A 16,464-nucleotide genomic window follows, 5' to 3' on the forward strand; every position below is an offset into this window, starting at 1 on the left:
CCGCACCACGAGTCCCCAGCCCAGGGCCTGACACAGAGCACGGTCTCAGTAAGCATCTATTAAGTAAGCGAATGAATGAATGAAGGATCTTTCTCACATGAGCAGCTGTGTCTCCAGGGCTGCCCTTCACCACAGTCGATCTCTCTGAAAGTGCAGGATGTTGCATTCATGCCAGCCCCATCTCCCCATGGTGGCCAAGGGGGGCCCAGACCCCTGGGGGGCTTGTCCCAGCTGCAGGCAGAATGAGGTCAGCCCCTCCTGGCACGGCCCCTGTGAGAGGGCAAGTCCACAAAGGCCGGCTTGTGGCCCGCAGAGGCTGGGGCTGCTGGGACGTGGGCAGCAGACGCTGGCGAATGCAGGATTTAGGCCCGGACTGAGCTTTCCAGGCCCGGGGCCGGGGCAGGGACGTGGGGAGGGCACCCAGGGGAGCAGGACCTTGGTTTATTCCAGAGGTCCTAAGGCCTCACGGAGCCTCCGCATCTCCCGGGGTTCTTCGGTTCTGCAGTCCCAACCCCGTCCCTGCACGGCTCTCCAGCGACTGCCTGATCCAAGCAGGGGACGGGGTGGGGGCTCAGCCGCTCCAGCTCCTTGCCGAGCCCCTTGCTGCTCCCAGACACCCCCAGACTGTGTGAAAGTGGGGCAGGAGGGGCCAAAGTCCACCGGACTCAGCGGGCCTCGTGGCTGGCTACCCAACAAGGTTATCGGAGTCCCCCAGTATCAGTGGGGAAACCCCAAATCTCTCCCTCCCCTGCAGACAAAAATAAGACCACACTGCCAAGCAGTGCCCCCACCTCAGAGCCTCGAAGCCCCCGATTATCCCCCATCAGGAAAGTCAGCCGAAAGAAGCTGGGGAAAGGTGCCCAGACCAAGCACGGCCTGCCAGCCCTCCACACCCATCCCCTCCGGCCACTCCTTCTGGTTGGCCTCTCCCAGGACCGAGAAGAGCGAGCGGAGGAGCAGGGAGCAGGGAGCAGGGATAGGAGTGGAGCGCCCACACTGCTACCAGGGGAGTCAGCCTTTCCCTTTATAGAAAATGCTTACTTTGCTGATTATACTGGCTTCTGCGTCAGACCCAAGCCCTTCACCCAGGGACCCAAGCTGCCCTGGCCTCCTCCCCGCTCCGGGCTTGCCCCTGTCCTGGCCCCGCCCCACCCCGGCCTGTCCAGACACACCACGATTAAAAATAAGCTGCCACCGAGGATGCTGACTGAAATCAGCCCGAGAAAGACAAACACCCTATGACTTCACTTATATGTGGAATCGGAAGAACAAAGTCTCGGTAAATGAACAAAACAGAAACAGACTCAGATGCAGAAACAGACTGGTGGCGGCCAGGGGAGGCGGGTCAGGGGCCGGATTAAAAGAAAGGGAAGGGATTCAGCCGCACAGATGGGTAGTTACAAAGCAGTCACGGGGCGTGAAGCACAGCACAGGGAATACAGTCAATAACATTGTAATAACTGTGTGTGGTGCCGGGTGGGTACTTGAGTTATTGGAAGGATCACTTCATAAGTTATATGATTGTTTAGCCACTATGTTGCCCACCTGGAACTGATATAAAATAATATTGAATGTCAACTTTAATTGAAAAAAAAATAAATAAGCAAATAAATAAAAAGCTACCACCTATCGGGAAGCTCACTAATCACCAGGCGCCTGCCCAGGCACGGGGTGTGCCCAATGCTCTTACCAGCCCTGTGCGACAGATACTGGAAACCTTCCCATTTTGCAGACGAGGAAACTGAGGCTCAGAAGTTTTCTGGACCTGCTCAAGCAATGGAGGGTAGAGCTGGAACCCGCACAGGCCCTGCGACCTTGGGCTCGTGCCACTGAACTGTGCTCTACACACAGGTGTGCTTGGGCTTTTCGCTCTGCGAGAATGGCCTTTGCTGGGCTAACTCCTAATAATTTCATCTTCCCAGAACATTCCCTCCTCCCCCCAATCTGGTTCAACTCCCACCTCCATTCACCTCTTATGCTAAGAACTTTAGGTTGCATTTGCCTGATTTCAAGTCTATCTTCCCCGGGAGCTGGGGGGAGCGCAGGTGCTGGCTCTGACTCGTGTCTGGTCGCCAGCGTTGCTCAGGATGTGATCCAGAGCATCACTGTCTCCGGGTGGATGCATGAATGAAAGCACGAGCATGGCTTCTGCCCTGCACCGTCTCTGCACAGCCCAGTGGGGCAGGTCCTCCTGATCCCAGCCCCAAGCCAGCTACAAAGTGTCGGGGAGAGCCTGGGCAGCTCCAGGACTGGGCTCAGACCCTTATGCCACCCCAGGATGAGATGCAGGGTCTGTCTACCCAGGGAACCTCCTGCTCACCCACCCACTGCCTGTCCACAAAGTGCATCTCTGTCCACCTCCCACCCCTACCCGCCCCACCCCGCGATGATCCATGAAGTCAGCCTGCAGGAAGCAGCCTCTCAGAGGCAGGCAGGCCTGCTCCCTGCAATGGACTGGTTCCCAGGTATCCTGGGGGAATTGGCCAGGAAGAGTCTCTTGGTCCGTGCCGGGCTGGAGGGCCAAGCATGAGCTCATACTACTGCTAATAGCGCGAGCTCGCACAGGGCTTTGCGGTTTATGGAGACATTCCATCCGAATCATCTCATGGGTCCTCCCAGAACCCCCCCGGACAGGCAGGAGAGAGGATTCGCCACCCCGTTCCGGAGATGGAGAACTGGGAGAAACAGAGAGAAGGGGGGCCCTCCCAGCAGGGCTCCGACTGTGAACTTCAGGCTCTTTCGTGTTCACCAGAATTCAAGCTGTACATGAACGTGGGCGGGAAGAAAACAAATTACATCTTTATTTTCTCTAACCTCTAACTACACATGACCACGTGCTTCCATTCCGAACAAGCCCTGGTTCCAGTGGCAGTACCTGCAACTTGGCCACCAAAAGAAACCACAGGTATTTCCATATCACCTAAGAATCATTGCAGAAGAGTCAAAATAGTGTTTACACTCATCGGTGCTTTGAAATTACAGCAGTAAGCAGACCTGCCACTGATCTGATGAGTGGATAAACACACATATTACTGTAGCATGATTTAAAAATATAATTAAAAAACCGTATTTGGCCCTGGCTGGCGTAGCTCAGTGGATTGAGCGAGGGCTGCAAACCAAAGCATCGCAGGTTCGATTCCCGGTCAGGGCACATGCCTGGGTTGCAGGCCATGGCCCCCAGCAACCGCACATTGATGTTTCTCTCTCTCTCTTTCTCCCTCCCTTCCCTCTCTAAAAATAAATAAATAAAATCTTTAAAAATTTTTGTTTAAAAAACCCCCATATTTGGTTTCTGTTACAGTTTAGCAGAGAGCTTAAGGCACGAGATACGACGGAGCCTCTGTTCTCACCAGAGCTGCCTCATCTGCGAGGCCTGGGTCGCGACCCCAGGGCCTGGCTCTGCACCCCCCGGACATCAAGCTGGAGGAGCGGAGCTCCTCTCTCAAGCCACATTTTACATTACCTGGCCAAGCCAGATCTCTGCCCACTTCTCCATCTCCATATCTGCCCCCACCCCTTGTTGGCTGCATCCCAGCCACTCGGGGCCTCCCCTCGCAGCCGGGAGACACCTGGCCTGCCCCACCGCTGCCTGCCTCCCCTGCCCTGCGTCTCCGCACAAGCTGCTCCCCTCCGTGCCACCTCCCAGAGAAGCCTTCCAGCCCCACCTAGGCCCACGGAGTCCACCTCAAACCTGTGTTTCTCTCAGGGACTGCATCACAGGCTTATTTGTGATCTTAATTGTTTTACTTATTGGTCTGTCTGCTTGGGGAACGCAGGTCTCTACCACCAGGTCGTGAGCGGCAGGTGGGCCGAGACCAGCACGGCGCCTGGTGCACGAAGGCACAGCTCAATGAACAGCCGCCAAAGGAAGCGATGGGTCCTCGGAGGGGGAGGCTGCCACCCCGTCGCACCCCACCCCCTGCAGGAAGCCACTCCAAGTCAGCGCAGCTGCGTCTGCATTTAATTCTCCGGTTCTGTAAAGCTAACATCCATGGGGGCTTCGGACCCCAGCGCACCGACTCCCAGGGTGCATCCCTGCCAGACTCCAAACCTTACCCAAGAGGTCACGCCCTCCCCAGGCTCCAGGGACCTTCCTGGCTGATGGGCGAACAGACCCAGGAAGAGTGACACAGCTGAACCGAGGGATCCAGAACCTTTGCTCTGTGGGACGGCACCCACTCTGTGGAGGAACAGGAGCCTCTGCGTGGGCCGCCATCTCCCACGCTGCCCTGGCCACCACGGTCCCTCCCTCAGGCCAAAGCCCAGGCTGCCTGCCCATCTGCCACCCTGGCTCTGGCACAGACCACTCAGCCCAGCCCAGAAGGCCTGACCCGCAGGGTGGGCCAGCAGTGGCCACAGGGGCGGCATGCCAGCACCCCCGAGAGGCCAGGGCAGCCATCTGCTGTCCCTTCTGCCCATCCCCCAGGGTCTGTCAAGGCTCCAGATGAGATCATCGCACTTGGACCCCAAGGAGGGCAGAAGGCTCTACAAAGCTCCACTTCCTCCCAGCTCCTGCCCAGCTCTGGGCATAGCAGTGGGGCCAGGGGAACCCCAAGACTCCATCCTTTGACAGACAGAGACACTGAGGCCTAGAGGTGGACCGGGACAACGCCTAGTGCCCCAGAGGGTCTACAGTTGAGCAGGAAGGGACACTGGGCTCTTGTCTCCCAGCCCAGAGCTCGGTCTGGCTTAGCCTCCTAGGATGGAAGCTGGGCTCTAGTTTTGGGGGAGTGAGGGTCACAGGTCCTGAGGAAGCCCAAGCAGGCACCGCTGTGCCGCACAACGCCCCTACTCCAGCCGGCCTGTAGGCCGCCTCGTCCAGTGACCCAGGGGTTACGAGGGAAGACCAGGGTCCTAGACTCGCATCTCCAACACCAATAAATAACGGGCAGGTTGCCACCTGCGCACGCCCCCTCTGCCGGCCACACGAAGGCAGCACACGTCACCTCCTATCCCTGCCCACTCCAACGGCCTGATGGGGAACCAAGGTCAGAAAGGTCAACTTTGTTGCCCAAGGTCACACAGGAAGGGGAACAGCCAGGACCTGAGGCCGGTCTGCGCTCCGATGAACTAGACCACAGAGTCCCTGAAGTGGGACCACAGCGACAGCAACCAGAGCTCGTAGTTGCAGGGGCTCACCCTGTGCCAGACCACGGCCTGCACTCCGAAGGGAGGCCCATTATCTCGTGCTCCGTGACAGGCCTTTGGAGCGGGCGCTATTATTCTATGCCCATTTTTCAGATAAGCAAATAGAGGCTCAGGAAGATAGAGGCCCCTCAGCCAATCAGGAGAGGACACACCCCCTGCCCCCAGATCTGGAACAGCTCTGTGACTGACCCCACAGATGCTCCCTCTGCTGGGGAGCTGTGCAGGACACACGCATGTGTGTGCATGTGCTGGGGGCGAGGACAGGCCCAGAGACGGGTGCCCACCAAGGTCAGGCCTGGCCTGTCACTGCCCCATTCCAGGCTTCACCAGACGGAGCAGGGAGACACCTGCAGCCCCCGCCGCCTCTGGGCGGGGGCAGGGGACGGGCGCTCATAGGGAGGGCCCCTGCCCTTGTCCCTGCTGTCCTTTCTCTGTGGACAGGAAGGAAGGCAGTATTTGGATCTGGATGTGTTTAAAACATCTCCTCAACGGCCTCTGGGCTGCAGCCAAACCTCTGAGCAGGGAGAAAAAAGCGCTCTGAGGTCTGCGGGGGGAGAAAGCCACTGGAGGGTCAGGAGAGTGGCCCCAGGCCACACAGCCTGGGGACCCAGCACCCCCAGCACTTCACAGTGCGGCGCCTTTGCTGCTGCCCCTGCCAGGCCACCTGGAAAGAGCTCCAGGGACCCCAGTCCTTCTGCCTCTTGCCAGCTGTGTGACCTTTGGCCATCTCCTTGACCTCTCTGAGTCTCAGCTGATACCCGTGTAAAAGGAACGGACTAAGTCCTGCCCTGGTAAGGTCTCCGCCCTAGTGCTGAACACACAGATGGAGGGACTTGCCGGGGAAATCTGTAATTACCCAATTAATAACCTAATTACAGTTGAGGCAAATCCCCCAAAGGAGCCTACAGGAAGCTCTAGGTGTCTAACACAGGAGCCTGGCCTGGAGATGAACACATGAAGCTGGAGGGGACCTAACAAGAGCGAAGGCCCCCCTCCCCCGGGGGGGAACTACAGCACAGGAGCCGAGGCCTGGGGTGCACGGAGCACTGGGAGCTCGGGGTGGGGCGGGGTGGAGCAAGGGCGAGGCAGGACCACACAGGCTGCTCAGGCACTTGGGCGGGGCCAAGGAGAGGTGCAGAGGGGAGAGGCTGGTGCAGCTGGCCCAGAAGATCCCGTGCCTATCTCAGGCAAAACCAGAGGAAATGTTTCACTGGTTCAGCCTGGCTGTGGGACCCCAAACTGGTTTTACGCTTGGGAACCCCAAGGTGACCCTCCATTAGCAAAGGAGTATTCTGGGTTACAGTCTGTGGCGCTGGCCTCGGCTGTCCAGAGAAGACTGGGGTGGGAAGGAAAGGGGAGGCACGAGAGAGAGATGTTCCTGGGGAAGCCCATGATGCTGTTCGGCTGTACACACACCGCCCAGACCCCTGCTCCATGCCTCTACGCCCACCCAGAGCCAGGCACAGCAGCGCCACCGAGGACCCAGGGCCCAGAGGCCGTCAGACCGACGCGCTGCGAGCCGTGAGGGCAGAAGCCGGGAGTCCTCACTCAGAGCTGCTCCGGCTGAGCCTCACAATCACGTGTTCTCTGACGCAGCCCTCGCAGCAACGCTGCAGGGTGAGTGCTATCAGCATGGCCACTCCACAGATGAGGAGGCTGAGGCTCATAAAGGAGAAGATCGCGGAGGACAAGGAGGAGCCAGGGCTCCAGTCCAGGTCAGCCTGGCTGCAAACCACAATGCACCCAACAGCCTTGGACACTAGGGAAGGGCTGGCCCGCCGCTCCACCTTCTCTGCTCCCTGCCACTCCTGGAAAGGCCAGCACCGTCTGCGAGAGTGCAGGCCTGCGGGGCTCTGGTGAATGCCGGGGTCAGCCCGGCCCCGAACTCCCCAGGGTCCCTGACTCTTCCCCCACCCCAGCTCCAAGTTCCTTCTGGCACCAGAGGGCAGAGAATGTGACCACAGATGAGGTCATTCCTTTGGGGCACGGGGTATGGGGGGAATGACCTTAGTAATAACCTGGATGCTGGCCCAGCCCCTGCCTGGAGCCCTGGGGAACTCCCTCTGCCCTGAGGGATCCCTCCCCTCCTCTGTGCCCAGGCCAGCGCTGGAAGCACCCGAAAACTGAACACTAACTCTCCAGAACTTACTGCAAAAAAGGAATTAAGTTCCCATTTCACTGAGAGGAAGACTGCAGCTTGGTAAGGGGATTTGCACGTGGAGATCAGGCACAGGAAGTAGGTGGCAAAGCAAGGTTTGGCCCCAGACCTGACTCCAAAGGTGGAATTTGTCCATGTGACCACACAGCCTTCCCTCCTTCCCACCCTGGAACCCTGAGCCTTGTACCCAGCACTACAGATGCATGGAAAGGGGGCAGTTCCTAGCCTTGCTATAGGTCAGTGTAGCCCCTCTCATCAAGGTGTTGACACGCCCTCAGCTTGGCATTCAATGCCCTTCTCAGCCTCTCCCTCGCCGAGGCCCCCACCCACCACTCCCTCAGCTCTTGTGTTTCAAGGCTGCAGCCTACCTACAGCTCACCTGCAGGCCCTGGTTACTACTGCCTTCCACTCAATCACGCAGCAAACATTGACCGAGTCCCTACGACTGCCAGGCACTGTTCCAGCAGCTGCAAGCAGAGACAGCCACTCAAGGCTGATGCCTCAGCTCCAAAGCCCCCTCTTCCAGGAAGTCTCCCAGGCCTCTCCTCTGAGTGCTCACATCTCGTCCAATTCCTCTACCCTGGCCTCCTTCCCTGGTCCCCAGGTGGAACCAGGCACGTTTAGGCCAGGAGTGACACGGCTCTCCATGACCCCCAGTAAGGAGAGAGGGGCAGGAGGAGGGAGATGAGGGCGAGCAGGAAATCCTGAGGAGATTAGAAGGGAGGTGCCCCTGGGCAGTGTTCCTCCCGTGGGCAGGCCTGACCAGTGTTCCACTCCGCTCAGCCCACTGGGCCCAGGCCCAAATGCTGGGCACCGGGGACCTAAGGGCCTTTGGTGCAGCTTCTCTTGACTTGGTGACCTGCCAGTCCCCATCCACCAACCACCCAGCCCCAGCCATGTTTCCCAGGGCCTCGGACCCAGGAGGTCACAAAACCATACTCCTCACGGTTCCCAGAAGCCCTGTGGGAGGAAGCCTTGTAGAGGGGCTGAAAACAGTAGTTTGTACACATTGGCTCCAGGGAGACACGGACCAGGATTTCCTGTGTTTCTGTGTGGGTGAAATGTCGCAGCCTGTGTGTGTGTGTGTGTGTGTGTGTGCGCACGCCTGGGCACCTGGGTTAGTCGGTCTCCAGCTCCCATTAGCAAACGCTACAAGTCTGACATCCGAGCGCCCCATGCTCACGTCCCTTGTGAGTACATGGCCATGTGGCCACGTGTGTCTCCGGGGTGTGTCTGTGAGCCCGGGTGCTGTGCAAGCAAGGGCCTCTGCTGCTCTCCTTGGGGAAGAGGCCGTGGGGGTAACCCAGCTGCGAGCACGCGTCTGTGCCCACCTGGCAGGGGCCGACCTGTGGGTTCCCTCGGATGCTGGAGCCTGTGCGTAATGCGTCCGTGTGTCCATCTCTGGGAAACGGCCATGCACATCGGGGGTGCACTGTGTGTGCAAGGGTGTGTTTCTGAGCCGGGTTTTCCTAGAAGGCATGCGCGTCTGTTGAGTCTGCTCGGTGATGTGCGGGTGTGATGACGAGACAGGAGGCCGCTCACCTGCCTGGGTCTGTGCACCTCCCTGTGCGCATCTCCTCTCTGATGTGCCTGGAGCTGTGCTGCAGGACACACGCGACGTGAGCGTGGCACTGGGTGCGTGAGACGTGTGGATTTCTGGGCACAAGCTGTGAGTGTGTGTGTGCGCGCGCGTGTGCCCAGGGACACAGGCCCAGCCCCTCTGCGGGGAATGCTGGGAGCCCAGGGAGCTGTGTCCCCACAGGCCCCAGTGGCAGCCGCCTCAGATTTTCCATCTCATTTTCCATCTCTCTGGAGCTACCCACTCCCCGCCCCCCATACCATCCTGCCACGACAGGCAAACAGCCGAGGATTCTTAAAGACCCAAGCTTCTTCTAGGCCACCTCTCAAATGCCACAGGGAGGGCTGGGATCAGGGAAGGGACCAGCCAGCAGCTTTACTGACCATGATGACCAGCCCCTCCCCTGTCCCCTGACAGATAGACTGGAGCCCTCCCCCTAAAGCTCCCAGGAGCTGAGAACTTCACAATTTGCGGGCCTGGTACCCAGGAGGCACTCAGAAAACATGTGGAATGAATGAATGAATGAATGAATGTCTAGAGAAGCAGGTAAGAGAAAGGTGAGGACTGGGAGAGGCAGTGACATTTACTGTGCCCTTGATCTATATCATCACACTTAAAAGCGTCCCCATGACCCTGGAGCAGGCAGGCTTAGCCCCCATTTTACAGAAGAAACAGGGGCTCAGAAAGGCTGAGTGTTTCACCCAGGGTCACACAGCTCGTAGCTGAGAAAGGCGGCAAGATCCTGTTCTGTGAAACTGAGGCTGCCTCCTACGTGAGAGAGGACAGAAGAGCGACAGGAAAACAAGGGCTGTCCAGGGTGGTCTGCAAGTCCACCAGCCATGTGACCTTGGCCATGTCACACAGCCTCTTGGTTTCCTCATTTGTCCAAAGGGTCTGATATCAGAGCCTTCCACACAGGACCGCTAAGAGGTTGAAGGGCTTACTTAACCCAGAGCTGGGCACATCATGAGTGACCAAGAGTTGATAGCATCTGTGAGACGAGAGCCAAAAAGTCCGGGGATCAGTGGTCTGGGGGTCCCCAGGCCGCCTCTGACATTCCAGCACCCTGAGCTTCAGCCCAACCACTATCAAACCCTTAAGGCTGGATCCAAACCCCCATCACTTCCTCCAGGATCTCCGGTCGCCGGTCCCAGTAACAGTTTGCATTGGGGCCAGTACATAGTCACAGACACGCATGCACACACACGTACCCCACCCCCACCCACAGGCTCTAGACCCCCGGCCCCCGGCCCCAGCATATGCTATTCTCCACGTGTTTCCAGCCAGTCTTTGCCTAGAGCCTGGCACACAACAGGATTCTTCGCAGCAGCCCGTGTACCCCAGACTAGATACACTGTTAGCAACCAAAAGCTCACACTGTCCCAGTAATCCTGCAGAAAGAACAGGACCCAGAGGTAGACCAGCCAGGTTTGGCACCCCGGCTGTGTGCCCTGGGACTTCCATTTACCCAAATGTTCAATAGGAGCTGGGGGTGGATTAGATGATTCCGCTGGGCCCTTGTGGGCTGACATCTCCATTGGCTGCACTTCAAACACTCAAATCCCCTGCAAAGGGGTAGGAAGGCTTTGCTTCACAGAGCGCACAGAGCATGGAATGTGATCATACCTTTTTGTCCTTCCTGGAGCGGCTCCCGATTTATTAATATCCTACAGCTAAGGGGACCCACCCTCCAGGCTTCTCCCAGCTCCCCCAAGAATGAAAACACAGACATCCTGTCTACTCACTGGTTAAAATATGAACAATTCCCCAAGAGATGCAGGATTTCACTGCTTGCAAAATGTTTTCTTATCTACTCACACCTTCCTCAGTCCTGACAACAATCCTATGCAGTTGCCCAGGCAGGTTCCATCATCTTAATCACGTAGATAAAAACAAAAAGTAGCTCAGAGAGGCCAAGTGACTTGCCCATGGCCACACAGTAAAAGGCAGAGTTAGTTCTCCAAGCCAGGTCTTTTGGCTCCTACACTCAGATTCTTCCACCCAGACCCGGTGGGCTCCCAGCACGTCCTCCCGCCACGGTGGGTGACAGTCAGTGGTGATGGAGAACTGGGAGATCTCAGACCCCCAGGGCTCTGAAGGTCCAGCACAGTCCCTGGGTCTGCTCTGCAGCCAGAGCCGCATCTCAGAACCCTGGGACTGGAAAGGTGAACAACCATCAGGCTTCCCTGGCTGGAAGCGACCCTGAGGTCCGGCAGCCCTGCTGCAGCCACCACATGAATCCCCTCCAGAGCCCTCCTCGAGTGGTCACAACCACCCGCATTCTGCACAGTTTACGAGCTGCTCTCCACCAACCCCACGTCTTCACCCAAACATGCGAGATGGCCCAGACCCTCTGAATAACTCAGGCGACAGCGAGCTTACCCCCTTCCCTGCAGCAGCTCTTTCTACCATCTTGCTGGGAGAGAGCTGCCCAAGGACATTCGCCCCACTTGGGCCCCAGAGCAGGCGTCATGTGACAGGAGATCCACCATCGCCCGAGAGGCCTTCCCCAGCTGACAATCCCCAGTGTCCCCCACCAGCTGGAAGATGAGCCCGAACAGGGCCCCACCAGCCTCTATGGGACTCAAGCCAAGGAGCACGGGGCCTGCAGGGGACACACTGAGCATCCAGATTCCTCCTCCTGGTAACTCAGCTCATGCATCTTAGAAGCCAAGTGGCCCAGAGAGGCAGGAATCACGTGGACAGTGTGCTGCTGCCCAGAGAACCGGCTCTGGGACCCGCCAGCCCTTCGCCACTCTGGCCACGGTTCACCGTCTGCAGAACAAATACATCGCCGCCTCCTGGATGGGTTCCTACACTCGCAGCACACCTGCAACCACCAGATTTCCACCTCGCCTCCGTGAGGCTGGCAGCTGGGCTCAGCAAAGCTCTGGGGAAGTTCAGGGACCCACCCGAGTGCACACAGCGAGAACTGTGCCCTCTGGCCCTGCTTGCCTCTCATCCAAGCTCCTTCTTCTTCCAGCCTAGGCGCTTGCTGTTGCTCGAAATCAACCAGCTTTTTTCTACTTCAGCTGGCCCCCTATCAACCTTCAGCCCTTGGCCTCTCTGAGCGCCCCCAGCCCCACCTCCATGTGCTCTTGGCACACTGTACCCTTCTCCACCCTTATCGTGGCCCGTGCTGTGATTTGCTGTTTGACTATTATTTAATCCCAGGCTCCCGGACTAGACCCAATGCTCCATGAAAACAGACACCTCATCCTTGCCCACGGCTGCATCCAGTTGATGAATGAATGAGAAGTTAGGAGCAAGAGCCCAGCCTGCTGCAGATGGGGAGGAGGATCCGTTCTGCCCCCACAGAATCCACGGGAGAACATAAAAGGCGCCCATGGAAACGTGTCGCATGCCGCTCGAGAATAGCAGTGATGACAGCTACTCTCAGCCGAGGCTCACTACATGCCAGACGCTCTGGTGGTGTTTGCACACATTATCTCATTTAACCCTTAAGGCTGGAAGACGGGTGATGTGCCTTTTTACAATGAGAAAACCGAGGCCCAGAGACATTAAGTAACTTGACCAACACCACACAGCCAGGAAGCTACAGACCCCAAATCCAACAAACAGCATCTTGAGGCCTGCATACAAAGCCAGAAACACTGAACAAATGGGAAAGGCTGAGGCTCAGCCTTGGCCTTGGCTGTGGGAGGTCCCCGAGCAGGCCCTGGCCCCCGGGAGACCTGAGGCTCAACCCCCAGCCCTTTGGGACTATGTTTCATCTAAACAGTGATGGGTGGCTCAGATGCACTCCACAGCTCTGCCTGGTGACTTCCTGGGATAGACAGCAGGCCACGGGGGTGGGTGCATGAAGGGACCCTGAAGCAAAGCTCAACGGCCCATCTTCTCTACCCGAGGTGAATAGTGGAGGCGGCAGTGGGGGGAAGGACCTCAGGGTCTACATTTAGAGCAACTCAGGCAGAAAGCAGCTCAGAGCACCAAGGGGGCAGTGCCAGGCCTCCTGACCTGCCTCCCTCCTCCCACCCACCTCCTACTTGTCCTCTCCTCACCACTGAAGACTGCAGGAGCTGCATGAACCCCTGACCGCCAACACTGAACACCTTTAAGATGACTTAACCAGGGGTGCATCATCCCAACTGAGACAGGCCCTGTGCTCTACTCTACACGCATTCACCGAACACATGCTGGATGGCAGCTCCTGGGGACGTGGGGAGGGGGAGCCATGGTTGAGCAAGACCTCAAAAACTCTGGCGAGAGGGAAGTACACTGGCCAGAAGAGGCACGATGCAGCGCTACATGGTGCCAGGCCGGCGTAAATCAGCAGCGCGCTGTCAGCTCTGCAGCTCTCGGCCAGGGGCACTCGGGATGTTGTGCCAGGCCATCAACTGTCGAGAGTAGGTGCCATTGCAGCCTCTTCCCAAACTCTGCCCAGCCAGTGGCAGTAGATTACAGCCCATGACACTTCCAGGCTGCCCAGCCGAGGTCGACACACGAGGTCTGGGCTCTCCCTAAAGCTGCCACAGTGCAGAGCCTGGCCTGCGCCCAGCAGGTGCTCACGCTCACTGAGAGGGCGAAGGCAAAGCCTGCTCTCCCAGGGGTGCTCTCAGGCCCCCCTGCATGTCTAGAGGAAATGCCCCTTTCAGACAAGCAGCTTCCCTCCTCTTGTGGGAACGTGGGAAGGACATGGGCCAGGCCATGAGGGGCCAACGCGCTGCTGTGCACACAGGGCCTGTCCCAGAGAGGGCAGCAACCAGCATCCTGGAATTTAGGAAGCTCCCTCTGAACCGGTTCTCCCATGACATCGTCCTCCCAGGCTGTGGGACCGTTAGACTGGGCGGAAGTCGGACTGCAGCCAAAGGGATGTTCCCAGATGTCATGCTTTCAAACAGGACCCGCCCTGAAAGGCAGGCGGGGACAGGCCTCTGCCAGGGAAAGCCCTGAGCAAAGGCTCAGGGTGGTGTTCCGGCCTCTCCTTGGCGTGGGCTGGCCACAGATCTCCCTGGCAGCATGCACACTAGTGCATGCCCCAGAAAATGAGATCCACTGACCGCCTGCCCTCTGGCCTGGGGATGGGGGTTCTGAGCAGCAGAAGCCAGAGGTCCAGGCCCTCTGCCATGCAGGCGTCCTGCAAAGCAGTTTTCTCAACCCTCCTCCCCTTCCCAAATCAGAACCCTTCAGCCAGTCTCCTCACTCAGCTTCCTCACAGGAGAGGGTTTCCCAAATAAAAGGAGCAGCGAGATGTGAGGGAGCCCTAGATCAACCTCAGGGTGGTCTCCGAGGGTTTAGGCCCCCTTTTCCAGCTCGTTAAGTGGGGCAGCAGGCCTAGTGCCTCAGCCCCTTGGGACTGTGACAGTCGGTGCCTCCCAGGGCCTCCCTCTCCCCCATCAGCGCCCCAACCTTGAGATAGTCGTTCTCCGAGCGCAGCTCCTCCAGCTCTCGCACGAAGCCGCCAGGCCCGCAGTCTAGCATCTCCTCGGTGAGGTCGGAGAAGGCGAGTGAGGCACTCAGTGGCAGGCGGCTGCTGCCCACCGACGACGCGGCCATCGACGGCTCATCTGGGGAGGCGGGCGGCCGCGGAGGCTGCTGTGCGGGAGGCGCGGGCTGGGGCGGCTGCCCGGTGCGGGCCCCCGTCTGGCCCCCAACCGCCGACTCGGCGTCGCTGCTCAAAGCCAGCTCCAGGCCCAGCAGGCGTGCCTCCTCCGACGCACAGTCGGATACCTCCGAGCTGCTGTCGGTGAGGCTCGGGGGCGGTGGAGGCGGTCTCGGCCCGGTACCCGGGCGCGGACGACCCTTGGCACGAACTCCAGTGCGGACCCCCGCGACCCGCGTCCCTGAACCCCGCGTCCCGGGCGCCACGGTGCGCCCCTTCTTGTCGGGTCGCGCGGAGGACGCGGCGCTGCAGGCGGCTGCAGCGCCCGGGCCTGGGCAGCGGCGGCCCTTAGCCAATGACCAGCCAGCCACGTCCTTGGGCCGGGCCGGAGACGGCGCGCGGTGGCTCTTCTTCCTCTCTGGGGTGGGCGCAGGCGGGGGGCCGCAGCCCCGGGCCGGGGACTCCCCCGCCGGCGCCTCCATCTCGGCCTCCCTTGGCCTCAGAGAGCCGCGTGCATGGCCCGGGCCCGCCCGGCCTCCGCACCCCTGGGGAGGGTCCGGGTGCCGCTCCAGGCACTCGGGCCGCGGTCCCTCCCGGCCCACCTCAGCCCCAACACTGCGCTCAGGCCCCGGCCCTCGTCGAATGGTCTCTCCACTGCTCTGAGCTCGGAGAGAGCGGCCCGCTCGCCTCCAGGCGCCCCGGCTCCGGCTGCGGCTCCGCCCGGTGCCCGCCCCTTCGGCCTCGCCGCGCCCTCGGAGCGCACCCGGGCCCCGGCTGCCTGCGCGCCGATCGTTCCCTCGGGCTCCGAGTCCCGAGGCTGCTCCGGCCCCGGCTCCGCCCGGCGCGGCCCGCCCCCCGCGCAGCCCCGCCAGCTCCCCGCCCCGCCGCCTCGGCTCGGGTGCGCGCGGCTCCGCGAACAAAAGGCGGACGCGGCGGGAGCGGCAGGGAGGGACACAGGCAGCGAGAGAGGGAGGGATCTGCGAGGCAACAGCGACCCCCTCGAGGGTCAGGCAGGCAGGAGCTGCCGCGGCCCGGACTCTCTCCTCGTTCTCTCGGCCGCCGCCCCCTCCCTGGCGGGCCTGGGGAACGCACCCGGAGGGGGCTCCCCTGCGCCCAGGGTCCCGGCAGGCGCCCCGCAAGCGGCGAGAGGGGATACTCCCAGGTAGAGGCCGGGAGGACCTCAGCACGCAGGAGCAAGCATCCATATACACAGCCGATACCTCGCCCCTGGCCGCTCTGCCGAGCGTGCGCGAACTCCGCCCACTTAACGGGGCAGAGCGAGACCAATTATCCCATAGTACAGATTCGTAAACTGAAGCCCCGGGGAAACTCGCGATTTCGCCCAAGGTCACTGGCAGAGCTGGAATGGAACCCAAACCTCAGACCTCACACCTCGAGGGTGTGCTCGGCTCTTCTGCCTCAGCTTCCCTGTTAGAGACGTAGGCACCGTGGAGCCCTTGGGTGCCCGCTCGGCCCTGCACACCCTGACCGGCTGTGATCCCAGACATTCTCCGTCCTCCCAGACCCCGGTTTCAGGCTCCGCACCGCTAAGATGGAGGCGGCGCTCCAGGAGGTGCCAGAATAGCGATGCTTTGGGATTAGGTTCTGACCCAGCTGGTGGCCGGCAGGGGCTGCAGACCGTTGCCCTGAGTCCCACACGTCCTCTCGAAAGAGCAACTTCGGACGACACCCAAGCCCCGGCTCTGGAAGAGTCATTTCTTTCCTTCCAGGGCTGTCTCCGCGGCTGTAGACGTCCCCACATGTCTTTCACTCCTCCCCCTACCCGGCTCCTCGCTGCTACTTCTCCCTGAGTCGGAACCCGCGCGGGTAGAGCCAGAGAAGTCCTTTGGCTGCCCCTCGGGTGGCCACTCACCCTTAGGGTGGCACCTCCTTGCCACTGGGGCGGGGGGGGGGGGATAGGGCTGTGTTTACCCTTCTGCACCCTCTTGTCCCCCCCCCCCGTTCCCCCCTCCCCTCCCTTCCCACGGGTCAAGAAGATGAAGCGTCTTCCTTTTT

The 16,464-nt window shown here is 60.0% G+C and overlaps 1 protein-coding gene across 3 annotated transcripts in view; it reads right to left on the reverse strand.

Annotated features, from left to right (window-relative positions):
• SOGA1 (suppressor of glucose, autophagy associated 1) overlaps positions 1-16,082 on the reverse strand; it is a 69,381-nt gene extending 53,299 nt beyond the window's left edge. For 2 of the 3 annotated variants that reach the window (XM_036009800.1, XM_036009799.1), the window contains exon 1: positions 14,256-16,082. In XM_036009800.1, coding sequence (XP_035865693.1) covers positions 14,256-15,653 — 1,398 coding nt within the window. In that variant the 5' untranslated portion in view covers positions 15,654-16,082. The remainder of the gene's footprint in view (positions 1-14,255) is intronic. The other variant, XM_028524064.2, reaches the window with a different exon arrangement.
• Positions 16,083-16,464: the final 382 nt, after the last annotated feature.

This window comes from Phyllostomus discolor, chromosome 9, assembly GCF_004126475.2.
Source record: "Phyllostomus discolor isolate MPI-MPIP mPhyDis1 chromosome 9, mPhyDis1.pri.v3, whole genome shotgun sequence".
Taxonomy (NCBI): domain Eukaryota; kingdom Metazoa; phylum Chordata; class Mammalia; order Chiroptera; family Phyllostomidae; genus Phyllostomus; species Phyllostomus discolor.